Here is a 26215-nt window from a genome sequence, read left to right as displayed (position 1 = left end):
AGACTTTCTAGTTTTCTCAGAGGTGGCCCACTCTCTTCACTAACATGCCACACTGTCAGCTCTCGTACCCTGACTGGTCTGGGGAGGCTGGCGACCACGAAAGTGGCAGGCTGCTCCTCCACGAGCCTCCTCCCCTATCTCCCCTTCCCAGGCCTCTGACAAGGCCCACATCCTTCCTCCATCGTGGACCTAAAGAACTGATGACTTCTGATATTTCCCTACACTGGGTTGAGAGTATTGTTTTCCTCCCAGGAGCAAGGGTGAGAGTGGTCAGCTTTTGTCGTATTCAGAAACAGTAGATTAAGAGGTGAGGGAGAGTGTGGTTCAGTGAGTGGGAAGGAAGAGTGCCCACATCCATATATAAATACATACAAGGGGTGTTGTGCATGTATGATTTTGTCTGTTTAGTGCAGGGCATTTAGATGGATGGATGGATAGATACGTAATGCAGACAGTTCAGGTAGTGTGATTGCCTGTGGATATGTGTGCGTGTGTGTGCACATAACGGGGAATCTGCATGTATCTGCTCAGTGTGTGTACCAGGTCTGTGTAGTTATTTCTGCAGGCTGTGTCTGTAGTGTCTGAATGTTGAAGAAATGCACGTTTTAGTGAGCCTGGGGAGTATCATATATGGGCATGTGGGGCACAGGCGTGAGCTTTTGTGTTTATGTGTGCCCACCTTCTCCATTCCACAGCAGAGTGATGACGATACCTTTAAACCGCACGTCTTAGGGGGCATTTCTTTGAGGACTGAGGGGGAGGGAAGGTGGAGGGAGCCATATTTGGGACTCTAGCTAGGTTGTGGAAGTGTGGGGAGGTGGGTGAGGGGTGCATGCTTTTCTCTATGTGGGTGGGAGGGATGCTGTGCACAGATGCGAGCGTATTCGTGCCCGGGATGTCGGGGTCCTCCTTCTGCCTGCGCCAGCATACATCTGCCTGGCAGTCTGCCGCCTCGGCAGCAGGGGCGGTGAGTTTGGGAGGATGGGGTGTGTAGGAGGAATGGATGGAAGTGTGTAGGCAGAGGGGTTGGGGCAGGAGAGGGAGCGAGCCGGAGGGAGCCGGGAGGGGGCGTGGTCCCCCTCCAATCTCCCCGCCCACCCTGCCGAAGGCTTCTCCTGATTGGCTTCTCGACCGCAGGGCTCAGGTTACTTTCTCCCGCAGGGCCGAGCGCGGGAGAGAGGACCCGAGAGCTGAGCGGCTGGTTTGGCCCCGGTCGGCTGCCTCCCCACTGCCCGAGTCCCCACCCGGCACCGCACCGACACCCTGCGCCAGCCTCCGTCCCAGACAAGGGCCCCCAACACCAGCATGGACTGCTGCACCGTAAGTTAGAGGGTCTGGGGGACGGGCACTCAGCTTGGCCTGGGGGAAGGGGCACCCGAGAAGCCCCTGGAGGGCGAGTGAGGGATGGAAGTGGGTGCAGAAGACCTAGCAGCAGTAAGGGTGCCTACTGAGACGTGGGTGGTGGGTGGTGGAAGGCGCCCGCCTGACTTGAAAGCCCTAGGAAGAATGTCCCCCAACTCGTGGGGGCGTCTGGGCGCGCATCCGCCAGGCAGTCTAGGTTGGTCTGGGAGCTCGGCAAGGCTCTGCAACAGGGAAGCTGCAGGTTAGACGAGAAGAGGAACTTCCCCCAGAGTGACGCTGGAAACCGTCTCCTAGCGAAGCTACCGCGACTCCTTTCCCCTGGCTTTCGTCCCCCACCCCATTCCCCATCCCACTGCCACCGCCGTCGGTGGGCTGACAGGTTGACTCTCGTGACCCTCGCGCCCTGTACAGCGCCGGTGAGATAGTCAATTATTATTGATTAGCTTAGTAGCGATGATGGGTTGCAAAGAGCCTAGTCCGTGTGGTTCTGGGGGGGGACTGGCCAGACCTCCAATGCCTTCTAGCCCTGGAGGGGGCTGGGTGAAGTGACCGCGAGAGAGCCCTGCTGGCGAGGGAAGGAAGTGTCTGCAATTTGTCAGCGCCCACACGGAGACCTAATGCCAAAGCGGGTTGCTGTTAAAGTACTCTGGTATGAAAGCGCCTGGTACAGGACCAGGCTGCTGGCACAGTCGAGGAGTGCAGTGATCATGCATGTATACAATTTATTTGTTCACTTATTTGATATTTTATTTTTTTTTAGCCCCTACATATGGAGAAAGTCCTACTCCAAAGTCTTGTATTCTCAGCCGTTTGGTCAACCCAGCTAATGATACAAGAGGTTATCACTTTGCCTGCTTAGAAAAGGGAAAAAAGTGAGGTTTGGAAGGAAAGAATAGACCAGTTTAGAAGAGGTGAGACTTCCCTATGTCTGGGTGCCAAGAGGCAGAAAGAACTTAGGGACAAGTGGTTGTGGTTGTTGTTATGATGTTTAACTCTTATTAATACAAATAATAGTTGTCAATTTGTGAATGCTTACCATGTACCTAACATTTTATGTTTAATCATCACAACAACCCTGTGAAGTAGATATTTTCCCCATATTACAGATGTGCAAACTGATGTTTAGAAAGATTAAATGATTTGCCCAAGGAGGCACTGCTTCTAAGTGTGGAGGTGGGACACTAGCCTTGTCTGATTCCAATAGCTGTAATTTAACCTCTCCTATAAACATTTACTATATTTCCTCATTATAAAGGTAATATGGTCATAACAAAAAAATTTAAAAACTAAAGAAAAGTATAAAAAAGAAACACATCAATCATCTACAATCCCACCCCCTGGAGAAAGCTCTAATAACATATTTTCTTCCAGGCTTTCTCCTCTGTTTGTTATTCCCCAGGAAGCAGTTTTTGGTTGTGAAAGGAGGAATGGGCTCTTAATGGAGGTTCCTGGGCTCCTCACCCCCAGCAGTATTTTACAAAACAGAGAAAATAAATGGATGGTGGGATCTGGATACACATGTAAGGGAGAGGAAATACTGCCAAGATGGTAAGAATGATGGGGAAGGGAAGGTAGGAAGAATGGTCAGTGGAAGGAGGTGAGAGAGCAAAGACTCCAAGAAGCCAGGGAAGGAATGTAAATTGTCTCCCCTGGTACCTGCAGGACTAATTAGAGTAGGATGTCGTGTCCCTGCCTGTAGGCTCTGGTCTGCCCTGGACCATGCTCCTGGGTGCCCACAAGGCCATACTGAGGGATTGGTAGACGTGGTTGGAATAAGTGTCCCCTAAAAAAAGGAGAAGCTGCGCACCCAAACAGCACAGAAGAGGCAAATGCACAATTATCCCAGTGGCCCAGCACCCTGGGTCACCTCCTCCAGCACATTCTCTACACAGGAGCCTTCCCCTTTCAGGCCCTGTCCTGGGTCTGCAGGGCTAAAGAACTGAGCAAGAGACAACACCATTGTCAGGCTGTGGCGGGGGCGGGGAGGGGTGGCGTGGTGGCCAAGAAGAGGTAACGGGGCAGAGCATAGGGGCAGGGCTGGCACTGAGCATCTTCCTACCCAACCCCATTCTGTGGAGGGCTGGGCTCAGCGCTGGGAAGCAGCGGGGACATGCATAGAGAGCAGAGCACATCTGGGGGGTGGGGACCGGTCCCTCTTCACCTTCCATTCTGGGGCTGTCCTTGCTGACCATCCAGCCTGGTGTCCTGCTTTATTTTCTTCTTTCTCCTTTGTAAGGAGGCGCAAACAGAAATGAGAAGAAGAAAACAGATCCGCTTTTTTTTTATAAGAGCAAGAGCTGTTGATTCAGATGTATCAGTTGCCATTTACATAGTCTGACTTTATATCTGACTTTCCTGAAGTCACTTAATATAAAAAGGCAAAGAAACATTTTTTTGGACCCATTTTTTGCTTGGTCTAGTTGACTTGGTCCAGCTGAACTCATAGAAATAATTACCTGCCCTGAGGTAGTGGTTAACAGCACAGGTTTCTGAATCCCATCACTATTTGTCAGCTCTGTGACCTTGGGTAAGTTACAAAATGTCTCTGAGGATGTGTCTTTACCTGTAAAATGGGAATTAAATGAGGTAATGTGTGCAAAGCGCTTAACACAGGGCCCAGCATATAACAAGCAGTAGGCAGGGATCGTTCTTAAAGCTTTTAGGATTTGGGAGCTGAAGGAGACTCTATTCATCTAGGCCAAGTTCTAGTTGTGGCTGAAGATATTGAGACCCTCAGAGGTGAAGTGATGGGACCATTTGGGACCAGAAACCATGGCTCGTGTTTTGCCCACCTTTGTCCCCCTCCCCCTCCCCCTCCTACAAACCCCCCAGTTCATGCAGAGCTCTCAGGCATACACCATCAGATCTTGGCTTTGGAAGGCACCAACCCAGGCACCATGACCCTTCCCGGATTCCTTTTACTGTCCCTCTATTTCCGTCCCTCCAGCTCTGCCCTGAGAATTCAGCTGGAGGGAGAGGGGGCTGATTCCGGGGAGGAGCAGCGTGCTGAGGGTGGCTCTGTCTGTTGCTCTGGATCCAGCTGGGGTGGGTGGTGACCGCAGGTGGGCCTTAGCATGTTTGGGGGAAGGCACCCCTTCCTCCGCTCAACCTCTACAGCTGCTGGCCCAGGAGAGGGGCTCAGGAATGTTTTCTTGATCATCGTCCTCTTTTGAGAAGAAGCCTCCCTATTCCCTGAGACATCCCAAGAAAGGCTTGAGCTCTGAGAATCAAGGATCCAAAAAGGGTTGTTTCTGTTTCTAAGTGGGGGATAAGATGTCGAGGGGCGAGCACTAGACCCAGAAAAGACAAAAAGAGTGTGTCAGACCCCGCCACAACCACACCGGCCCTTGATAACTCCTCTTAACCGAAGCTGAATCAATTGTGGACATCTTGAGCACAAACGGAGGAACTCTGAAGCCCAGGAAATGAAGACAGCCTTGGGAACCATATGAGAGGAAGCCATTTGTAAACCTGGGCTTAGGGCATCTGGGATGTAAATCTGTGCCTCCTAGGACAGGACCGGGCTGGGGCAGTGATCACTGAGGCCCCACGCACACCCATCCCAATTCTGTGAACCGGATGGGCGATAGAGCGAGGGGAAAGGAATAGAACTGAATTACTACTACTGCGTGAGACCTCTGCGGAGAAGCAAAGTACAGGGAAAGCAGTGGAAGTCCCCAGGCGAAAAAAAAAAAGCAAATTCCTAGAAGCCAGAGGGTCAGTTCAAAGAAGAAATGCCCTTCTAACTCCACAGTACCCTTCTGCTTCCTACCCCACGTCATCACTGTGAGTAACGCTAAGCGAGAGGCAGGCTGGGGGCAGGGGCGCTGAGGCCCTCTCCGTTCCAGAGCCTCGACTCTGAAATCAGTCCCATCAATTCCCTAACCCTTTCTATTCTCAGCTAGGGCAGGCTGCTGGGGAAACGGAAACCTGGAGCCTGTGGGTGGGTCTCATTATTTTTAGGTTGATCCCTATGAAATTGTTTTTATATGACCACTTTAGCCTACAAAAACAGCTCTTTCACATCAACTCACTATCATTTAAAGGAATCATAATAGCTACCATTAATCGACCAACTAGATCATGCCAGAAGCTTTCTGCATATCACATTGTTTATTCTTCCCCACAGCCCAGAGGTAGATATTATTATCTGATTGCAGATGAAGGAAATGAGTTAGGAAAAGCTTAGAAAAATTGCCCAAGACCACTCAGTTAGCAAGTGGTGGAGCTTGGTTCCTTTTCTTGAATGCCTTTGCTTACCTGCAGCGTAGGGGTTAAAAATATACTCTGGACTCTGACATACAAAGGATTGACTCTTTGGTCCACTGATAAATACCTGTATGACCTCAGGTATGGTTTCCACACTCTAATCAGTTTTATCAGGGGTAAACTGGGATAACAATAAAAGGTACGTCATAGAGTTGTTGCCAAGACTAAATAAAATAACATCTGTAAAACTCCGTGATGCTGTGCAGGGAACCAGGGCAGGGCTTAAATGGTAGCTATTGTCATAATTCTTTTCTTTCTCTTGAGCACATCATGGAAAGGGCTTCTTGCTCCTGCTCTTTTCCTTTTGTCCTTTTTTGGAGTGAGGCCTTTTCTCTGTAGCTTCTTCCAGACCATCTCCTCTCTTCTGTTTGAGTACATCCTGAGGAGCAGTGCAAAATGGAGAGGCAATGGGAAAACAGTCTCTGGCCTCTAGCCCTGGGTGGAGGGAGGCTGCGTCGCTGAGGGGTAAGCCCCATCCTCACCCTAACTCCAGCTTTGAGCTCTGGTGTGATTCTACTTAGGGAAGGGACTGGCCTGCTGATTCTTCTGAACCCTCTCCCAGGGAATCCTGGACTCAGAAGGGACCCTTCTGAGCTGGAGGCACCCTGTGAGGACGGGGGAAAGGCAGCCACATCCAGGAGTCCCTGCTGTGGTTTACTGTGCTCCTCCAAACCCACCCTCCGGTCAGCTGGGCAGCTCCCCTAACTCGGCTGCTGGCAAGGGGCCTTCGCTCACTCAGGGCTACCCGGCTGTCTTGTATCCCATCTACCGTGCACTTCTCTTTCCTGAGTTGGGAACACAACTGTGTCCACCTGACCCTGAACCTTCCTTTTTGCCTGCCGCTGCCCAGAAGACACACACACACGCACACACACACACACACACACACGCACACACGCGCGCGCGCACACACACACACACACACGCCCTGCCTTAGCCCTTCTCTGCACTTTCCACTCCCGCGTCGCCCTCGTCTCAATCCCCCAACACTCTCCTCCTACCCCACCCTCGGGGGGCCTCGGCCCGGTCACCCCACAAGGACGCCCCCCCCACCCCCCAGGAGAGCGCCTGCTCCAAGCCGGACGACGACATTCTAGACATCCCGCTGGACGATCCGGGTGCCAACGCGGCCGCTGCCAAAATCCAGGCGAGTTTCCGGGGCCACATGGCGCGGAAGAAGATAAAGAGCGGAGAGCGCGGCCGGAAGGGCCCGGGCCCCGGGGGTCCTGGCGGAGCTGGGGGCGCCCGGGGAGGCGCGGGCGGCGGCCCCAGCGGAGACTAGGCCAGGTGAGGCGGGCCACAGGCTCTCCTTCCCGACCCCGGACCCCCTCCTCCGAAGGAGCAAGGAAGACTAAGGGCGGCTGGGGGGTGGAGAGGGGTGTGGAAGGATGGGGACCTAGAAATCTGAGACGTGCGGGGGGTGGGAGGAGGCTGAGGACGCCGCGGGTTGGAGCGCTCACCTGTTTCTCTCTCTCCACCCGGCCTGCTGCCCCGCCCCGGACCAAAGAACTGAGCATTTTCGAAGGTAATGAATACGACTCCGAAGCAGCGGGGTGGGACCCCTGAGTGGGAGGAAAGGACCAAATCCCCAGCCCTTCCCTCCGCCCGCCCTCACCTCCTCCCAGCCAGGGAAAATGCACCTGCGCCTGCAGGCTTTCTGACACTTGGAGACGCCTGAGACTGCGACGGGGACGCACCTGGACCGACACAGATACCCAGTCACCCGCGTTTGACCAGCCCGGCCGGGGGCCATAAACACCCAGCGTCTCACACGTACCGGCCGCGGGCTCATTTCAGCTCAGTGACTCCGGGTGGGCAGTTCCGGGTGACCGGGGCACCCTGGTGCTCCCCGCCCTGGTTCCTGGTTCAGGAAGGAGAGGGGAGAGGAAGTACTGGGAGAGGGCAGGTGCTCAGACCTTCTCTCTCCTCAGTTCCCGAAGAGAGATGGATGCCACGTCCCCTTCGCAGTGACGAGACTTCCCTGCCGTGTTTGTGATCCTCTCCTTCCCACCAACCTGCCAGCTTCAGGAGCCCTCTCTGCGTCCTCAGAGACTCCCTCACCGAGGCAGACTCCGTCGAGGACTCACCAAGGCCGTGCCCTTTTAGTTAGTTCTCCAGTCTAGTATGGTCCCCATTTGCCCTCCCTTCGACCCTAACCCCAATCTCCGCGCTCCCAAATCTTCCTTCTTTAGCTTCTCGCCCACCTCTCCCCGCACCCAGCATGCTGCTCTGCCTCCGCAGCCTCGGTGCGCTTCCCTTCGCGCTCTGCGGAGGGCGCCCTAACCGTTGCCCAAAAACACTCCAAAAAAAAGTCCTTTCGATCTCTGCGCAGCTAAAGGGGGCGCCGTGCCTCTCTGCGCTGTTCACGTCCCAGCTTAGTCCCAGAACTTTGGATAGGGGAGGAGGGTTTTTATGGTGTCGGATACCCCTTGCTGTGATCGGAAGTCCCCATTTCACACCCCAACCCCACACCTGCCTGTAATCTGCCCTCCCCTCTCCCCAGCGCACCCCGAGAGCCGCCTCTCCAGCTCTCTGCTTGTTTCTGCAAAGGCCGAGTGTGGGGGAGGCTCGGTAGGAGGAGTCTTCCGCGGCCCCGCCCCTGCTCCTGCTGGCCCCGCCCCCACGGGCTCCTGGGGCTGTGGCCGGGAGGGTTTTTATCTCCGTGTGTGCATGTGACCGTGCTGGGTTGGAATGTGAACAATAAAGAGGAATGTCCAAGTGTTCAGAGGGTGCCGGGGGGGAGGGAGTTTGGGTGCACAAGGCCACCGTTCGAAATTTTGAACAATCTCCTTTGACCGAACCAAAAAGTGGAGGTGGAGAGGGGGAAGGGAGGAGAGGAACCTAGGTTAGAACGTACCTTCGGAACCAACCAGACTTCCCGCCTACAGCATCCCTTCTGGGACTTCAAGCCCGCTCCTTCCCTTACCGGTAACACCCTCTGGGCCGCCTAGAGGAATTTGCTATACCGGCAGAAAGAAGGAGACAATATGGTACCCAAAGGCTTTACTTCTTGATATTCCCCCCTCAGGGATCGGGAGAGAAATCAGACAAGCATAGGGAGCTTAGACTTGGTGGTCGTCACAGTGCTGGCAGACGAGGGCCTCTCCAGGAGCCCACTGTTAGAATCGGCCCTCACAGAAGTTTGCTCAGAAATCCCAGGTGCGGTGGCATCCTCCCTGATAAACATAGGCAATTCTTAGTGAAGGCTGGAAGCCTCCCTCAGAGCACCATCATCCTCTAACCCAGGGACTTCTAATTTTCACTCTGCATAGGAATCATGGTGGAACTTTGGTGAAATGAAGATTTCAGGCCCCATCACCCCAACACACACACACACACACACACACACACACACACAGATTCTGCTTCAGGAGGAATAGGAAGTGGCTTGAATCTGCATGTTTAACAAGCTCCCGGTGACTTCTGTTCGAGTAATCTGAGGACCACACTTGGAGAAATATTGCTCTGATCCCTATTCTGGACCCCATGACTGACAGCTGAAGTTGATGACAGGCGGCTTTTGCCCCTCCTTTCCTTACTAACCCCCACACAAGGACTAAACTCAGCTGAGTGCTCAGGACAGACAACTGGCCTCCACATCCTGTCGATGTGTATAAAAGGCCTTAAATAGTGAAAAGTAAAAATTCTTCTAAGTGTGAGGAGGTGAGGGCAGCTCATGAACCAAGCCCTCCACCCCGCACACTTCGCTCACACGCTCAACTACACGGGCTGTACTGCCACTCCTACCACAGAAGCCCAGGGCTGAGCAGCACCCCGTGCCCTGACCGCCCCCCCACAAAGGTGTCAGAGTTTGAGGGCTGAAATCACCAACTCTTTTTTGTTTTGTTTTGTTTTTTGCGATACGCGGGCCTCTCACTGCTGTGGCCTCTCCCGTTGCGGAGCACAGGCTTCGGACACGCAGGCTCAGCGGCCATGGCTCACGGGCCCAGCCGCTCCGCGGCACGTGGGATCTTCCCGGACTGGGGCACGAACCCGCGTCCCCTGCATCGGCGGGTGGACTCTCAACCACTGCGCCACCAGGGAAGCCCTGAAGTCACCAACTCTTAACCCAAGCCCTTTCTTCCCACTCGGCACCGGCCCTCAGCCCTCCTGCTCACCGTAGGTCACTACCCCCGTATGTCTCCTTGGGCTTCTTCCTCCTGTCTTTCTGGAACCGTATCAGGCAGAACACAGCAACTGACAGGAAGAGCACGCCCAGCAGCACCCCGATCACAGCCCCGGCCACTCGGCCTTTGGAAGGCTCTAGGAGACACAGGATCCTCAGAGCTGCAGACCTTCCTTGGTGCCTCAGATAGCTTCATGCAGACCCCCAACCCAGGCCTGCCAGCCCAGCCTTTGCCCAGCATCCCCTACCAGTCACAGAGAGGGTCAGCTCACAGGATGCGCTGCCCATCTGGTTGGTGGCCACACAGCGGTAGGTGCCCGAGGAAGCCAGGGAGAGATTGGTGAGAATGAGCCGGCCGGACACCTCATCTAGAGGGTAAAGAGGAAGTGTTCCATCATTCATTCAACTCACAGTGAGCTATACTATGACAAAAGCATATTTCATTTCATCTTACAATAATCCTGTCAGGAAGGGACTAACCTCATTCTATTAGTGGGGAAACTGGCTCAGAGAAGGAAAGTAATTGTCCAAGGCGACCCAGAGAGGAAGTGTCAAAACCACTGCAACTTCTGTGCTCTTCCCACACTACACAGCGGCCTTTTCAGGGAAGGGGGAGACAGCACACACATGAAGGGTTCAGAAACCACAGTGGAATCGGGGTGGGGTGTCTACTGGCTGATGTCAGGTTCTTGGTTGGGGGAAAAGGGCTTGATTGCTGGAAACTGTGCCCTCTGGGTGGCTCTCAGCTGACCCAAATGCTCTTCTAAGCTGCTTCTTACCTTCCCTTTAGAAGGAAGAGCACACATTGGGAGGTGATCTGGGGGCCTCTCTGGATTGATAAAGGGACTTGCTGGGGCTGGGAGGAGAACCAGGGCACTGGAGCCAGCATGAGGAGGCTGGGAAGCCAAGGCTCTTAGACAGTCACATGGTTCCTTGAAGAAACTGGCTAAATGATTCAAGCCAGTCCATGCTACTCTTCCTCGGCTTCCTCTCTAGGAAGTTTGGAAATGATTCATGACCCTCAAGAAATCTAAAAGGAATCCCGACCCCCAAAATAGGCAAGTGGGAATCATAGAATGCCCCTGCCTTCCACTCTCTTCCAGGATATCAGAAGTACATTTAGCTTGAGTAATGCTCTGGGGACCACGCAGCCACAGACTGTACAGGAAGACAGGAGGGAACAATAACAGAAGCCAGGGAAGAAGCAGGGGAAAGGTATAGCAGCGTGTCTCATACCTGCAAGCTTGGAACTCGTACTGTGGGCGTGTGGAGTTTAGAGGTCAGATTTGCCCAGGTTCTGAGTCCCTTCTTCCTTGAAGAAGGTGGTGTGGGCCCTTACCTTGTACCATGCTGCCGGGAGGTGGTGTAGGAGAAGATCCAAGGCGGATCCAGTTGTACACTGGCCTGGGGGCTCCCTCGGAAGAGCTGCATCTCAATGCAGTAGAGCCCCCCACGGAGGTTTGACCACTCTGACTGCACGAGGGGCTATTGGGAGGCACTGCAAAAATCACAGGAAGTACCTTAGCCATCTTCTAAGCCCACCCCCATGAAGTGCTAGGTTTCCTGCTTCAATACCTCCTACCACGTAGCGGTCCACCTCTATTCACGTACCACTGCATCCCAGGGAAATGATTTCCACTATTGGAAATTCTGATTGTTAAGAAAATTCTTCTTCATGTTGAACCAAAATCTGTGTTAGTAATATCCCAGTTGGTCTCAATACCTGCCCTCTGGGCCCACAAAGAGAAATGAAAAAAACTCTCCTCCCCAGGACAGCCCTTCAGATATTTGAATGCTGCTGTCATACACCACCTCCTAAGTCTTCTCTCTTCCATCTAAACATCTCCAGCCCCTTTAATAGTTTCTTCTGTTTGCTCATCTCCAAGCAGGCTCTAGTTTGGGGTGAGATGGGTGATCTGAACACAAAGTTAGTGCTTAGTGACAGGGGCCCTTTTTCCTTTGATGGGCACTCCCCCTCTCTGCTACTGACCTAGAGAGGGACAGAAATCTAGCTACAAATGGGAGGTTCCCCCAAAGATGGAGCTGTTGGGGGCATGACTCAGATCCCTATCTGTGGGAGCAACTGAGGGAGGAGGCGTTCTTTGTGGAGGGTGGAGCAGGGGTAGGATTGGAGGACTTTGGGAAGGAGGCATTTTCCTTCGGGGTCCCCAGTGCAGTTGTGCCCTTGGGCTGGAAATCAGGATAGGGGAGGATTGAGCAGGGCCAGTGCAATCTTTCGGGTTATGTGGGTGGCTGGTGGGTCCCCAGCCTGCCTCACCCAGCACAGTGAGGTTGATTAACCCCAACCCATTGCTGTAGAAATCGGGCGGGTTGTTAACGTGACAGAGGTAGGTTCCAGTGTCCGAGGGGTGGACATCAGTCAGTTTCAGGGTGGCCACTCCTCCTGTGGGGGGGTTCTGAAGCAGGCTGGCCCTCTCTGCCTTAGAACCAGTTGGATACAGCTGGCCGTTGGTGAAGTACAGGATCTGGGGAGAAGCAGAAGACACATATGTGCTTTTTGCCACCTGGCGTCAACTCTGTAGTCTTTCTTCAACGCGGGTATTAGAAGCCCCTCCCTATGGCCGCCAGGGAAGCTGATACTCTGCAGCCAGAACCAGGGAGGTCTATCTGTCGCCAAATACCATCCCTTCCCAGGTGCTGAATGAACTAGAGTCATTGCTTTCCGCTAAGCATGCTCTCAATCTGGGGGGAGGGGAAGCAAATATTCCCGGAGGGGGCAGCATTTTTATCCTGCTTTTAATCACAACCGCTTAGCCTTGGTGGGTTTATGAACTGACACTGGAGCGGCACTAACGTACAGGGGTTGCATGGAGGAACTCGGGGAGGCGGCTGGATACACAGGGCTGTATGTGTGATATAGCCTCACGGAGACTGCGTTCCTAAGAAGATCTAGAAAGATCTTTTTCATCCAAGCATACTGATCCACAAATGCGCCCTCTCCGACCCCCTCGCCCTCATCGCTGGGTGGGTCCCCTGTTCCTGCCTCTCTTGGCCAAGCCCGCCAAAGGCAGGAGGGCCCCCCCATTCCGCGCGGGTGCCCTCAGCTCACGGGTTGGGACGAGGAGACGGGCCTCCCAGGCTGCACGAAGCTCCACTCCAGGGCGAAGTTGTCTCCCACCGACGTGCTGTAGCTGCACGTCAGCTCGGCGGTCTTGCCCACCGGCGCGCTCAGGGGCTCGGTGGGCACCTTCACCTCCACGGCCAGCCCGGGGGCTGCAGTGGCCGAAAGGCCGGCGGGAGAAGCGCTCAGGTGACGCGGCCGGGGTGCCCTTCTTCCCCTGGGGCTCAACTCCCTCCGCTCCATCCCTCCCTTCCTGAAGCCTGAGGTTTCCAGGAGGGAGGAACCCACACACCACCGGCTCTTCGGGTGGAAGGACCTGAAAGGGCCAAGACTGGGCCCGGTCTGAGGGTGTGCTTGTCGGGGAAAGGAAAACAAAAGTCGGGTGGTGGTTACACCCTCCCGAGAGGCCCAACTTGTCTGCTGGCCCAGCGGCCTCCTCTGTCCTCCACCCTCCCAGCGGCCTTCGACGTCTTCTCCCGGGCTCTGGCCCCGCCCCCTCCCACCGCCGTTCGCTGGCCCCCTCCTTACCACTCAAGCAGACCCAGCCCAGCAGGGCTCCGCAGAGGAAGGGCCCCTGGAGCCAGGCCATGGCCGCGTCCTGCCGGCTCTTGGTCCGTCTGGGTGTCTGGCTCTGGGAGAAGGTAGCGAGTGCCCACACGGCAGCCTCCTGGTGCCGGGCCCCAGCGAGACTGGCTATCTCAGAGCAAACAAGGGGAGAGGCCTGGCCCTCAGGTAAGGAAGTGCTCCTCCCTCCTCCAGGCCCCAGTACGGGAATCATTCTAGCCCTACTTCCTTCTTTTGTCCCCCTCCCCCCAATTTCTGAAGCAGTCAGGCTCTGGGGAAAGGGCTGGGCCTGGGGTGGGTACTTCAGGACAGGAGAGAGATCAGAACTGGTGCTCTGTAGGGAAAGAGTGACGCAGGAGGAAGAGGGAGGCATTCTGATAACCTGGGAGCTGGCAAATGACGTCACCACTTTGGGGTCTCACACTGTGAGCTCGAGCCCCAGGCCAGGGCCCTACCACCCTCTTCAGAGTCTTGCTCCTTCTGAGCCCCTCAGCCCCTCTTCCAGTTACTCCTCTGAGATCCCTTCTTTGGCACCTTTATCACCACTTGCTGAGGCAGGAGTCTCCGTGGAAACTACAAGCCCTCCCCCCTCCCAGAGCCGCCCCATTTCACGGGCAGAGAAACTGAGGTCTGGAGGAGCCCCTACCCTTGGTAGGAAAAGGTGTGGCAGGACTGGGGTGGACACACCGCCACCACATCCTGTGCCTGGCTCCCCCCCAGTATGAGGGGGGTCACTGCTGGACGGGCAAAAAGACAGGTAAGGATTCAGTGGTCTGGGAGAGGAGCAGAAGCCAGGTTCTTCTCCTCTGCTCTTGAGGAGGAAACAGGAGATAAGCGCACGCACACCTGAGCTGTGAGCGCTCAAGCGCCCGCAGAGAGTCACCAATTTTATCCCCTTGCTGCTCAGAGTGAGTGAGGGTCTCCCAGCCCCAAGCTCTTTGTGCCTCTGCACCACTGCCTGACAGCAAACGACCCTTTTAAAGACTCTAGAAGAGCTATCCCGAGCCAGCAAGCCAAGCTGGAGGCTGTGCGGAGAAGCCCTTCTGGGTCCACCGCCTGGGCAGGGTCCTTTTTGCATCATCCTGAGACTCAGCTTCTCCTGGGAATTCCAAGCTTGAAAAGGTGATTTGACTCTCACTTTCCACACAAACACAATGTATCTTTATTGAAGTTTGCAAAATCAAAACAAAACCATGCATTTCAAGTTAGTATAAAAAATATCTTCCTTATCCCCTGCCCCAACAAAACCCAACCAAACCAGCAGGACAGGTTATATTAACGCTGGGAGCTGGAGGGGGAGTGAAGGATGAGGTTAGGTGGGACGGGGTACAGACCAAGGGGGCCTGGAGGACTGGTTGACTGGCAGTCCCTACCAGGCCCTGGGGGATGAGGGTGAGAGGCAGAGGTAGCAATCTCAGCAGCATCCCACTGCAGTCTTACAGAGAGCCCAGGGCGGAGGCCTTCCTAATCCTAGGTCCACGTCCTCTTCTTCTACCTCCTCGAAGTCTGGGTCTTAACCGAGACTCAGTTTGCCCATAGTAAAGAAAGGTGGGGGCAGAGGACCAGAGGTCTGGAAGGCGGCCACCCTCCCAAGGCTCAGGCCTCTGTGCTAGGGGTGACCCCTGTAGGAAGGAGAAGCCGGACGCCCAGCCAGCGAGTGGCTGGGCCATCACACCAGAGACCCAGCCTGACTCCGGGCGGGAACCATCACAGGGACAGCACCCATGCGGCTCAGAGCAGAGGAAGAGACCCCCCCAGCGCTGGGGGATATTGGCTGAGGGCGGGCCCCATCTGTTCTGGGAAGCCTTGGTGAGGGCAGGACCTGACTGGAGAGGCTGGGTGTGGGGCTCAATGCACCAGGCCTGGGAGGGCCTTGGGGTGGCCGAAGGGCTCGTGCCGAGGTAACAGAGGAGAGGGTCCCATTCTTGGAGATTGTGTCTGAGCCCTTGGGCCAGGGCAGGGTCCTGGGAGCGATGGCGTCCTCCCTAGTCATCAAAGAAGGATAAGAGGTCAGAAGCCGGAAGGGGGAAGGGGGAGAGTTCCCACGTGCTTTGTCTTACTCTCGCCTCCCCTCTTCTTCAACTCTCCTTAAAATCTGCCCACAGGAAGGATGGTTCAGCCACCGCCCAACCTCATCCGTTAGATGAGAGCTGCCTGAATTCCCAAGGAGAGCCCTCATCTTGGCACAGACCGGGGACACTTACTTGATATCGTTGGCCGGCTCCTCTAGGGCCTTGCCCCGGCGTTGGTACAACAAGACCAGCCCAACCAGGAGCCCCAATCCAACCACGGTGCCCACGACAGCTCCAGCAACCACCGTAGCCTCAGGCCCTGGAAAAACCTTGCCGTCAGAGGGGGGCTCTCAGCTTATTCCCTGGCCCTTTCCAACCCCACTGCCCCACTGCCCTACCACCACCATACACATTTTATCTCTTTGTTAAGAAGAAGGTGACTGTCAAGAAGAAAGTGGTCACTGACCAAGCACCTGCATGAACATTTGACCAAGACAAGCTCCTTGTCCTGTTATAATGAAAGGCCTCCTCCCCTCTCTTGCAAACCCACCCCACCCCCCCATTGACCAATCTTCTCCTTAACCACACTTACCCCTCACTGACCTGTGCTCACTTTCAGGGTCACATTGCACTGGGCACTGCCCACCTCATTGTGGGCCTTGCAGATATACACTCCAGACATGGAAGTAGAAAGGTTTTTGAGGTTTAAAGACCCATGGATGGCATCTGTGGACACAATTTAGCCGTCAGTCCAGGGATCCTCTTTCCCATAAAAAACATCCTGCGCCTCCTCTGGAATGTCCTCTTTGACTCCCTGGGACAGACTCCCTGGCTATCCGTTCCCTGAGGGAAGGGAGAGGTGTGACAGCCAGTGTGCTGGGTTCTGCTCCCAGTTGCCTAACTGCTGGCTCAATACCCCTCTCCATTTCCACCACTCAGTGTCCCCAAGTGATATCTGAAAGGAGGCTAAAGAGGAAGTGATGCCCAGAAAAACCAAAATCCAATTTTTACTTTTATTTCTGAATGGCGGAGAGTGAGAGAGAAAGGACATTGAGTGAGGAATTAGAAAACCTAGGATCCAGAATTGACCAGTCTTCTCCTTGGGAAGACTGGTCAATTGACTTTAAGAAAGTGACCTGCTATCTCTGGGTCCCAATTTCTTCATCTGTAAAATGGGGGTAATACGACCTACTTGATTGTGTTGAAAGGAATATATGAAGTAATCTAATGATTTTAACAGTTAAAGTTTATTGGCTGCTTACTCTGCCCCAGAGACTTAAGTTCTTTACATGTACTAACTTAGAAAAGTTTCACAACAAACCTATGAGATAAGCTCTATGTAAAAATAATTTTAAAACTTTTATTATAAAAATGGTCAAATGAAAAGTAGAAAGAGGGACGAAATAAAAATCCATATACCCACAACCTAGATTCAACAGTTGCTAACATTTTGCTATACTTCTTTCATTTCTCTTTCTTCTGAGACATTTTAAAGTAAATACTTCAGCATGAAACTCCAAAAATAAGGAAGGACAGTATCCTACATAACCACAAGACCATTACCACACCTGATAAATTAAGACTAATTCTCCAAGAGCATCTAGTACTCCATTTTAAAATTGTTCCATCGATTATCTCAAATTGAAAAAAAAAAGTTCCAATTGCCCCCAAATGTTTTTTATAGCTGGTGTGTTCAAATCAGGGCTATTGATACCCCATTTTACAGATGAGGAAACAGAGTCACAAAGTCACACACCTAGTGAATGCAGATCTTCTAGCCCCAGCGCCTCTTGAGTAACCTAAGTCTGCAGCACGTGCCACACCTGGCAGGGCCTCTTTCTCCAGCCCCTCCCCCGCCCCCCCCCCACCCCACCCCCGGCAGTGCTTTTCAGCATTGCCTCCCCTGGCACCCCGGCCCCTCTGGTACGTCATCTTTCCTCTACCCCAGCCGCACTCTCAGTGTCTCCGGAAGTTCCCTCACCTAAAACAGGTGCAAAGAAGACCTGGGAGGATGGGGGCGACCGCACCCACTGGTATTGGGCAGCGGGCTTACTCCTTGGGGACTGGCAGCTCAAGGTCACGTTGGTCCCCACGTGGGGCACGCCCCGGAGGCGGCAGGATGGAGGAGCTGGAGGAACTGGGGGAGGGGAGACAGGTTAAAAACTCACATCCGGGGGCCAGCGGCTCCCCTCCCCCGCTCCCACACACGGACCCCCCGTCACTCTGTTTGCCCCTCCCCCAACCTTCACACGCAGTCGCTTGGGGAAGAGACCTGCCCGACCTCCCACGGGTGCCTCTCACTTACCCAGCACAGTGAGTTCTAAAGTCTTGCTGCTGTGACCTCTAACAGTGCCTTGACTGTCTTGCAAGTTCACGGAACAGAGGTAGGGTCCGGAGTCTTTCTCCTGGAGGTCCTGCAGCCGCAGTGACACATTCCGGGAGGGCATGGGGTAGACCAGGGATGCTCCAGGTTTGCTTGATGTGACCCCACTGATGTGCGCCAACACCTGGTGGGCGGGCGTCACACCTCCCCATTATTACTTGTCTGCTCTGTGCCCAGGGCTCAGCTAGTCCCCCTCCCCCAAACTGGGGGTCTTCAAATGCCCCTCACCTGCACCACCCCCTCTAACCTCTACCAGCTCTCCATTCACCCCTGTCTCTCTAGCTACCGTCTCACCAACCCGGGTGCTCTGCACCAGAACAGGTCCTGTTCCCCTGGGCGCTGTCTCTTCATCTCCCACTTGGGGTATTTAGAAAGTGGTAAAATGGTTGAGGGATAATGTAAATAGGGGGTAATGTATGAAAGAAACTTAGACTGCAGGGGTAGAGCCAAGAGAAAAAATATCCTTTTAATTTTTCTTGAAGATCCCCCCCCCCAGTGTATAAGCCCATGCCCTACCCCTGCAATCTAAGTTTCTTTCATACATACCCCCTACTTATCAAATGACCTCCTGAACACACTTTCTAGGACCTTGCAAGGAGTCCGGCAAATAAGCAGCTCTGAAAATGACGTTTCCTTGGCTTCTGGGTAAATTTGCCTCTGAGTCTTCGTCTGATGTCAGGAAGGAAGATAGGTGAGAGATTGTAGGAGGACATGTACCCTTGCCTCTCAAGGAGGTTATATGGGAGCCGCGGGACAGATAATCATTTGGAAAGAGAAGCGGCCTGTGACAATGTCCAAAGCACAGATAATGTGAAAGCAGGAAGATGCTCAACTTTTAAAAGTTGTGTGATACATGCTCTAACCCTTCCTGTTTCCTATACCCTCAATCCTCACTTTCCCCCTTGCCCGGCAAAGTAAAATGCTTCTCCACTTGTCAGTGTTTGGTGTGCTCGAGTCCTAGGGAAACCTGGGAAAAGGAGAATTCTTTGGGGAAGCCTCCAATATCAAAACAAAAATTGAACCGGTGAGGTGGACCTTGCTTTTCCCTGACACTCCTTCGAGTCAGCCATCCCCTGGCCACCCCTCCCACCGTTGCCCGCTCTTCCCTGCTCCCCACCCCGCCCCCGGCCCCGCCCCACCTCCGGCGTAGCGAGCCTCCGGCCGAGACGATTTCCCTCACCTGGCTCATATTCATATTCTTCCCTTCCAGTAAGAACCATATCACGGTGGGCACCTCCCAAGGCTTGGGCTTGGTCGAAGCTTGGTCCCCTTGCAGGGTGTACCACGCCGGGAGCACCACTTCCTCTCCCTCTACCGCCCGCAACTTGGTGAGGCCGGCGGGCACGTGCAGCTCCACTTGGGCCCGCGAGGAGGGCGCTGGGGATGAGAGCGAGGAGGGTGAGCGCGGAGCCCAAGGACCCAGCTCAGCGCGGCGGCAGGAGAGGACGAACCTCGCGGGGTCCCGCCACCGTAGGCCTCGAAGACTGCCCAGGGCCCGCTGGCCTGGGATCCCATTGTCAATTTCATCAGCGCTTCTTCTCCCCAACCTCAGCCCGCTGGCTTGCAGCAGGGATAGGGACCTGTGTCTACGCATTTATTTGTACCCAGAGGCACAGATTTCCGCGCACCAAGAGGAGGAGGGGAGATTTCCAGCGAGAAGGGAAAGACATCCAAGAGGAAGGGAAGAGTTAATACTTTTTATCTACACTCTACGTAGGCCACTTGCTCCCCCAATTTTCCTGGGCGGAAAGGCGCCGGTCGGGATCAAGAGCGTTCCCATCTCCTGCGTTCTCAAACAGATGTGCGGGGGGGTGGGGGGTGGGACGGTTAATCGGTTACCGATTAACTCCGCGGCTCCTTCTGAACTACTCCGAGCCAGGGAATCTGGAGTGGCCCAGCGCCTAACCCGGCCCAGTGACTGCCCGTGCTCCTCGGCCTCCCGCTAGGTTCCCACACGTGGGCTTCCCCAGGAAAGTTCCCAAGGGCCCTTTTGGGGCCCAGGGGATCTGGGCGGGTCGCAGGGAATCCTGGCAGAGCTAGAGGAGAATGAAGGTCCCCTGACAATCAAGTACAAAGCAATCAAGTACAGAGCTTGCCTCTGCCTGTGACTGACCTTCAGGAGGTGGCCTGGGGTGTTGGTTTCAAGGAGGGGGCTGTCGAATCAAAGCTTGCATCATGGCGCCCAGGAACACTCACTTATTGCCCTCTGGAGAGGCAACGGAGCAGCCAGTCAAAAGCCCTTTGGGGGAATAAGCTTGGGCTTGTCCGTGGCCAGGCCTGAGGATGTTGGCCGCCCTAGTTCCTAAGCCCTGCTCTCACTGAGGCCCTGAGTCCTCGGCCTCAACACTCTGCCCTGGAGTCTGAGATGCCACCTCCACGTGGTGATCAGGGGGCCACCGCTCGGACAGCGGCCGCGCCTGGGTCCGGCTCTCCACCCTGCTAGAGGCCAGCTGAAGGCCTCTAAGGGCCCAGGAGTGGATCCGGCCAGGATGCACACCGCCCCCATGGCTTCCTGGCTGCGTGTCTTTACAGAACCCCCAGCCCGATTCCTTGGCCTTCTTAGCCCCCCCCTCCCCATTTCCTGGCAGGTCCCTGTGGGCCAAGCAGGAAACTTGTGCCCGGTGATAAGCCAGAAGACAATGAGAAGGGCGCCGCTGGACCGGAGGCTCTCAGGCAAAAACAACCTCTGCCTCAAGGAGCCTGACACCCGCTCAGGACCAGCCCGCCGGCTGGGACGCGGAGAGGCCTACGGGTGGTGCAGGCTCTGGCCCAGCCTTTCTGCCGCTCACCCCCAGCGGCCAGACACAGTTCCCGCCAGAAAGCAGCCATGGTCCCGGGAGAGGGATGAGCCGCCTCCTCCCTGGGCCCCCCGCGACCTCCCTCAGGTCCTGCATTTACGAGGTCACTTTGCCAAAGGTAGAGGGGTGGTAAATCAATAGTAATGCGGACACATTGGGGTCTGGGCAAAGGCCAGCTAGGAGCTGGAGAGGGCCCCAGGCTTCGCTGCCCTGGTCCGGGGCGTCCGCTGGAGCAGAAGCCCCTCAACTCTTCGGCCCTTTCTGCTCCCAGGAGCCACAGGGAGAGGCAAAGGGGGTGGTTGGGTCTGAGTGAAGGAGACGGGAGCCGCCCAGGAAAGGGACCCTTCTGGCCCACGTCAGACCAGAGCGTGGGGCAGGCTAGAGCGCAGGAGAAGGAAAATGGGCCTGCTCCCCAGGGCTACTATTTTTAGTCTCCCTCTTTCTCTGAGAAACTCCCCCCGCGGGCTTCTCACGCCCCAGGGGCAGCATCGCTGAGCCACCGAGGAGCAAGGGAGCAGAAGGGCCTCGGCAGAGAACCCTGTCGGGCAGAGCCCAATAGAGCCTGTGCCACCCAAAGTGCTGACCATCCCGAGGGCCATTTAACCCTCAGTGGCCCCCCGGGGTGGCCAGGTAGGGATGCTGAAGCCTGGGTCTTCAGTATGAAATCTGAGGCTCAGAGTTAGGATAGAAAGAGGACGGGTTGCCGGAGAGCTGCCTGAGACACCCTAGCTGCTAACTTGAATTTTTCTCCCTTTCTTCAGAGATCCCCAGCAGGAAGGGGGATGGGGAAGTTGGGGGTAGAATACAGAAGGGAAAGAGGTGTTGATGTTGAAGCTGGGACAGAGGGCCTGAGAAGTCAAGGGATCCTGGAGCAGCCTCACCAAGGGGCTGGTGGTCTGGTCTTGAGCCCCACTTTGTCTGGGGACCCTAATACTTCATGCCCCAACACCCTTGCAGCACAGACCGGGCTAAAGGAGACACGGGTAAAAGTTAGGTGGGCCCCGTCACTGTGGTTGAATTTCACTCTACATCTTTCCAAGTCTTACTTGCCCTGGCGACTTCCAACCTGAGAGAAATGAGGAGTTAAAGCTGACCTGGACAAACCCACCCTTCACCCTCATTCGGGATCCTTGAAGAAAGATGGCAAGAAAGCCTGGGAAGCAGCATGTGAAACAGCTTATAATGAGCTTAGTTCCTGTGGGTCCTTTGCTCCCAGATATTGCACTGGGCCACCCCAGCTCCTGGGCGCTCCTGGAGCCCTTCAAACACTCCTCAAGCACTTGCTCCAAGGAGGGGCCCTTCCTCTCTGACTCAAAGGCCCTCTTCTCTATTTCCTTTGTCCTTTTGGCTCTAGGAGCCAATGGGGGTGGTGGACCTCTTGAGGGGGGGTCACAATTCTGCTCCTCTAGGCATTCAAAGCCCTCCTCCATTTCCTGTGTCCCAAATGACCTCACGGTCGTGCTTTGGGGGCACCTCCCTTGATTCCCAGGCCAGGAAGCAGGAGGAGGGGGCAAGTGGGAGGATCTGGGCTGGGGAATTGAGGTGAAGTGCGTGTGTCAAGCCCGGGAACCAGGGAATTCCCCAGGGGCTCTTGCACATCAGTTTGTGGTGGGGTGGGGGTCGGGAGGGGGGCTGGAGTTAAGTCCTTAAGCTCTTTAGCCAGTGTCTCATCCAGCAGCTCAGCTCATCCGGCTCTGCTGGGTGGAGGTGGGGAGTGGGGGTGAGGAATGGTTCCAACAACTCACCCCAGGCAGTGCCCTAACCCTCTCCCCGACCACAAACACACTGCACCCAAAGTGGGAGCTGTTCCCCAACGCAGCGGGGACACGAGTGATGCCCTGCGTGGGGGGAAGTATAAGGGCGGGGAGGGAAAGAGTCAGAGACGGGAGTCCTGTCCCACCCAGTTCCTCATCAGTGCCCAAAAGCACCTCCCTCAGGGTCGGATTCACCCCATCTCTCCCATCTCATGTCCCCTCCAGGTCCAGGGTTTCACTCACCGAGAGCAGTCAGCCCCAGGAACAAAACCCGCAGCAAGCTGGTCGCAGGGGACCCGGGCAGGGAAACCATGGCCTTCCCTGGCCCCGACGGAGTCAGGGTCGCCGGCTCCGGGACACACCAAGCGACAGGTGCTGGGGCCGCACGACAGCCGGAGCGGAGGCGGGAGCCGGGCCACTGACACCAAGGGCGGCTCTGGCCAGAGTCTGCGTGCGTGTGCCGATGGTGGGGTGGGGACCGACGGGGACTGGGGGCGGGGCATTCGAGGGGGCGGAGAGGTCGCCGTCCTCGCGGGCGGGGCTCGAGGGTGACCCGCCGCAGGGGGACGCTCCTCGCGCTCCGACGGCCGGCTCCCGCGGCCTCCACCGAGTCAGGACGCAGGGTGGGGTCGGGTGAGTCGTGGCGCCCTTACAGCCGGCCGGGGGCAAGGGCAGAAGACAAGAGCGCTAACTCTCAGACTACGCCATAGCCTTCCCCCTCCGCTAAGTGGGGTAGGAAGGAGGGCCAGGAAGGAAGGGAGGTTTGGGGATTATCCGACGTCTAGGGGCCACCCGTACCCGACACCTTAAGCGGCCGGGGCTCCCGCCCGACCAACCGGCTCCGAGCTTGGGGGTAACGCGTTCTCAGCCTAAGCGGGGAGGAGGGGAGCCGCGTTTTCCCGGGGCCACTGGGGCTCCGCAGTGTGGGGCTTGAGGCGGCAGGAAAGGTCCAGAGTGCCGGCCGCGCGGGCCCGGTTCTGCTGCCCGAAACTACCAATTTCCCAGGGCCAGGGGCGGGTTGGGCCGCGGGAGCGGTCAGGGAGAGAGGCTCAGGAAGGGAGGCGGCCACGCCCACCCCTGCACGTGCCGCGTGGCCCCGAGGCTGCGGTGGAGGATGCGCAGGCGGCGGACCCGAGGACCGTGTTCACCTGTGACCGGAGAAGACGGGGCCTCTCAGCAGGTTCTCGGAGACTCCCTAAAACCAAGGCCCGAGGGTCACCCGGAGCTTGCGCCGCAAACCCGAGCAGGGAGGTGACTGGCGCAAGGAAACCCCAGGAGCTGAGCAGGAAACTGAGGAAACAAGATCCCGGTTCCCCGCTTAACTCATAAAGGCTTTTGCCTTATGCAAACTGGGGAGGAGGGGGCAGCTGCGGGAAGGTAGACTGGACCAAGTCCCTCCATTTATTTATCCCCATGTCTTCGCTGCCTCCCATCCCTCCTCAGGCCCGCTCTGATCCTTTAATTCCCGGGACTAGATCATGTTCGGGGTGAAATTTAATTTAACCGTCCCTCCCCGCGCCAGCCGGTCACAGGCACCTCTGCGCCCTCTGGCGGCCGCAGCTCTCTTACAGAAGGGCACGCACCCGTTCTGGCTTCTCGGTCGGACAGCCAAAATAAAGATGCTTCAAACATCCCGGCACGGCTCAACCACAGAGCAAAGGTCACCGAGGACAGAAAGCGTAACAACGAATCCCTGGCGCTGCCTGCTCTAGGTGACAGTTGACTGGATAGAAAAGCAGCCAGGCCTCCTGGATTCCATTTACTCCACACGGCCCTGCTCTGTTTTAACACTGAATGTGGTCTTTGAGCCTGCGCTGCCCAAGGTCTTTTTCTACACAGCGCCCCGTAGACCCTCTCAGCTGCTTCTTCCTAGTGTGACCTGCCTGGCTGCTCTTTAAATACCTGCCATGCAGTGGCTTTGAGAAATGGCTATGCAAACACTAGACTGCTCATGCAATCCCTGGAATCTAGTATTTGGCGGCTCAGTGACAGCAAAGGCAACAGGAATAGGTAACTGCTAGTCTCGTATCCTTACGCAGGGACCTACAAACTTGGAATTGTCAAGTAGATTGTGTGTGTGTGTGTGTGTGTGTGTATATATGGGGGGGAGGGTGCTGTTGGTTTGGTTTGTCTAGTCTATCACTTTTTTCTTTTTTTTTTTACTTTGGTCTTCACTGCAAAGCACCTCTTGTAAACATCCCTCCTTTATTTCCAGGTCAGGCCTAGGTTACCCCAAATAAGTAATTCCTTCCAAAAAACAGCAGTACAGTGCTCTTGGTTGTATCCCAGGAGCACCAAAGCATCTGATTACAGAGGCTGTGCTCATCCCTATCAAGTGCTACGTAAGGCAGGGAGGGCCTCAACATTCACTCTCAGTAGCTAACATTCCAGAATTTGCACCCCAGATAATTTACAACATCAGAAGTAAAGATACAAATAAAGATTTGTAGGCAGTGCCAGTCCCTTCAGGACTCTTCCACTGCTCTCACCCAATCAAAGAATTTTCTATACTATCTCCTACTCCAGCCACTTCTTTTCTGCTGACCCTGAGGCAGTCAAGTGGTAGAAGTTAGCAGAGCAGTTCTATTACTTTCTGGAAGTTTTTACTGAGAAGTTGTTTAGGGTGAACATTGCTCTCTACCCTTGTGTAAAATGGGAAGGTTAGTGCGGAAGATCTGTGAGTGACCTGAATAAACAGGTTGTGTGCAAGAGCTAAGTTCATAGTTTCATATGTTAAGAGACTTGCAGCTCACTAGTGTTTCTCCCAGTCATACCTCATCTTTTATCTCTACAGTATTTTTTAATGCTGATTCTTACATTTGAATGTAGTGTCTCCATCCTCCTGGAATCAGTTATAAGGCTTCATTAAGGTCTAAATAGTCTTTTTGTTTTTAGAAATGCTCATATAGTTATCTGACACCCTGCTGTCCTCTTTTCTAGATTGTCCTGGCCAAAGAGAATGGATATTCAGTATCAGGAAGGTACTTTCTTTCCAAGTCGCCATTTTCCAGTGCCCAGCTTTGTCCTCTTGACCCTACCCCTCACCCATCTCAAGCCACATGGTGAAAACACATATTGGATCAGGCTTTGCCATACACTCTGTGCTGCTCACAGTGGTCCAGCAACGCCCTATTCTCAGTAACGTTAGGTAGAACTCAGACATCCTCACTAAATGTTCCCAAATGTTCTGCCCCTGCTAAGTAACTAACAGCAGTGAAAAGCGGGATGGGGGAAGAAATGAATGAAGCATAATGTTAGTTTTAGGGCTGATCAGTGGCAAAGTTTGGGGGATGCCATGTACTACTCCTGGTGATAATGCTTTTTCCTGCAGCACTTGGCACTAATATTATGAGATTATTGCTACAAAATGGTCAATGAAGCCTCGGCCTTTAGGACTATAATTCCAAGTTCCAAAGAAGAGCAAACTCATGAGAATTTCCTAAAGCCCATACCTACAGCCTGTGCCCAGGCAGAAGAGGTGCTGCACTCAAATATTCCAGGATATTTATTTATACTCTCCATGAACTAGCACCCACTTTTAGCAGCTCACATCAGGAAACAGCCAACTCCATAAACCTAGACTCAAATGACATTAATGAAAGTCATCCCATTGGTTATAAGCTCTCTAGTCACTAGAAAAATAAATAAGCATCAACCAACCAAGAGGTGTCAGAATGAGAAAAACCACTGATTTAAGACAACTCAGGTTGCAGGAAAGAACATTTTTTAAATCAATATGCAATTTTATCTTCAATAGTACAGAAAAACGGGGAGAATTATAGCTCTTACCTGGATTTGCAGTCCATTTAAAGTAGAGTACCCGAGAGATGCTGGGGGACTCATTAAAGATAAATAACCAATCTAA

General features: G+C 54.7%; 3 protein-coding genes across 4 annotated transcripts; 1 reads left to right on the top strand and 2 right to left on the bottom strand.

The window, feature by feature from the left end:
* The first annotated feature begins 1165 nt into the window (after positions 1 to 1165).
* Positions 1166 to 8349, top strand: NRGN (neurogranin). Its single transcript, XM_004321229.4, has 4 exons — positions 1166 to 1320; positions 6692 to 6918; positions 7139 to 7156; positions 7563 to 8349. Exons 1-2 carry the CDS (start codon positions 1306 to 1308, stop codon positions 6911 to 6913), a joined length of 237 nt encoding a protein of 78 aa, XP_004321277.1. The 5' UTR covers positions 1166 to 1305; the 3' UTR covers positions 6914 to 6918; positions 7139 to 7156; positions 7563 to 8349.
* Positions 8350 to 8619: 270 nt separating this feature from the next.
* Positions 8620 to 14400, bottom strand: VSIG2 (V-set and immunoglobulin domain containing 2). 2 transcript variants are annotated; one of them, XM_033861863.2, is made up of 7 exons: positions 13368 to 14400; positions 12828 to 12991; positions 12036 to 12243; positions 11097 to 11255; positions 10006 to 10125; positions 9750 to 9894; positions 8620 to 8807 (listed from the first exon to the last, which is right to left on the bottom strand). In XM_033861863.2, the coding sequence occupies exons 1-7, from the start codon at positions 13774 to 13776 to the stop codon at positions 8675 to 8677; spliced, it is 1338 nt and encodes a 445-aa protein (XP_033717754.1). In that variant the 5' UTR covers positions 13777 to 14400; the 3' UTR covers positions 8620 to 8674. The 2 variants fall into 2 exon arrangements, with proteins under 2 accessions (XP_033717754.1, XP_073664141.1); XM_073808040.1 differs by lacking the exon at positions 9750 to 9894.
* A 141-nt stretch (positions 14401 to 14541) lies between these two features.
* Positions 14542 to 22812, bottom strand: ESAM (endothelial cell adhesion molecule). Its single transcript, XM_033861864.2, has 7 exons — positions 22594 to 22812; positions 18979 to 19175; positions 17721 to 17922; positions 17397 to 17552; positions 16019 to 16141; positions 15608 to 15734; positions 14542 to 15388 (listed from the first exon to the last, which is right to left on the bottom strand). The coding sequence occupies exons 1-7, from the start codon at positions 22661 to 22663 to the stop codon at positions 15073 to 15075; spliced, it is 1191 nt and encodes a 396-aa protein (XP_033717755.1). The 5' UTR covers positions 22664 to 22812; the 3' UTR covers positions 14542 to 15072.
* Between the last annotated feature and the right edge of the window lie 3403 nt (positions 22813 to 26215).

Source organism: Tursiops truncatus, chromosome 8 (assembly GCF_011762595.2).
Source record: "Tursiops truncatus isolate mTurTru1 chromosome 8, mTurTru1.mat.Y, whole genome shotgun sequence".
Taxonomy (NCBI): domain Eukaryota; kingdom Metazoa; phylum Chordata; class Mammalia; order Artiodactyla; family Delphinidae; genus Tursiops; species Tursiops truncatus.
This window is presented reverse-complemented; position numbering and strand designations above follow the sequence as displayed.

Excerpts from the sequence above, each read along its gene's own strand:
- ESAM (XM_033861864.2), bottom strand. The coding sequence starts at position 22,663 with ATGGTTTCCCTGCCCGGGTCCCCTGCGACCAGCTTGCTGCGGGTTTTG. Across the intron at positions 19,176-22,593 it reads CCTGGGGCTGACTGCTCTCG|CGCCCTCCTCGCGGGCCCAA; the intron begins GTGAGTGAAACC and ends TCTCATCCCCAG. Across the intron at positions 17,923-18,978 it reads AGAATATGAATATGAGCCAG|GTGTTGGCGCACATCAGTGG; the intron begins GTGAGGGAAATC and ends CCCGCCCACCAG.
- VSIG2 (XM_033861863.2), bottom strand. The coding sequence starts at position 13,776 with ATGCCTCCCTCTTCCTCCTGCGTCACTCTTTCCCTACAGAGCACCAGT. Across the intron at positions 11,256-12,035 it reads AATCAACCTCACTGTGCTGG|TGCCTCCCAATAGCCCCTCG; the intron begins GTGAGGCAGGCT and ends TGATTTTTGCAG. Across the intron at positions 9,895-10,005 it reads GCTGACCCTCTCTGTGACTG|AGCCTTCCAAAGGCCGAGTG; the intron begins GTAGGGGATGCT and ends TGTGTCTCCTAG.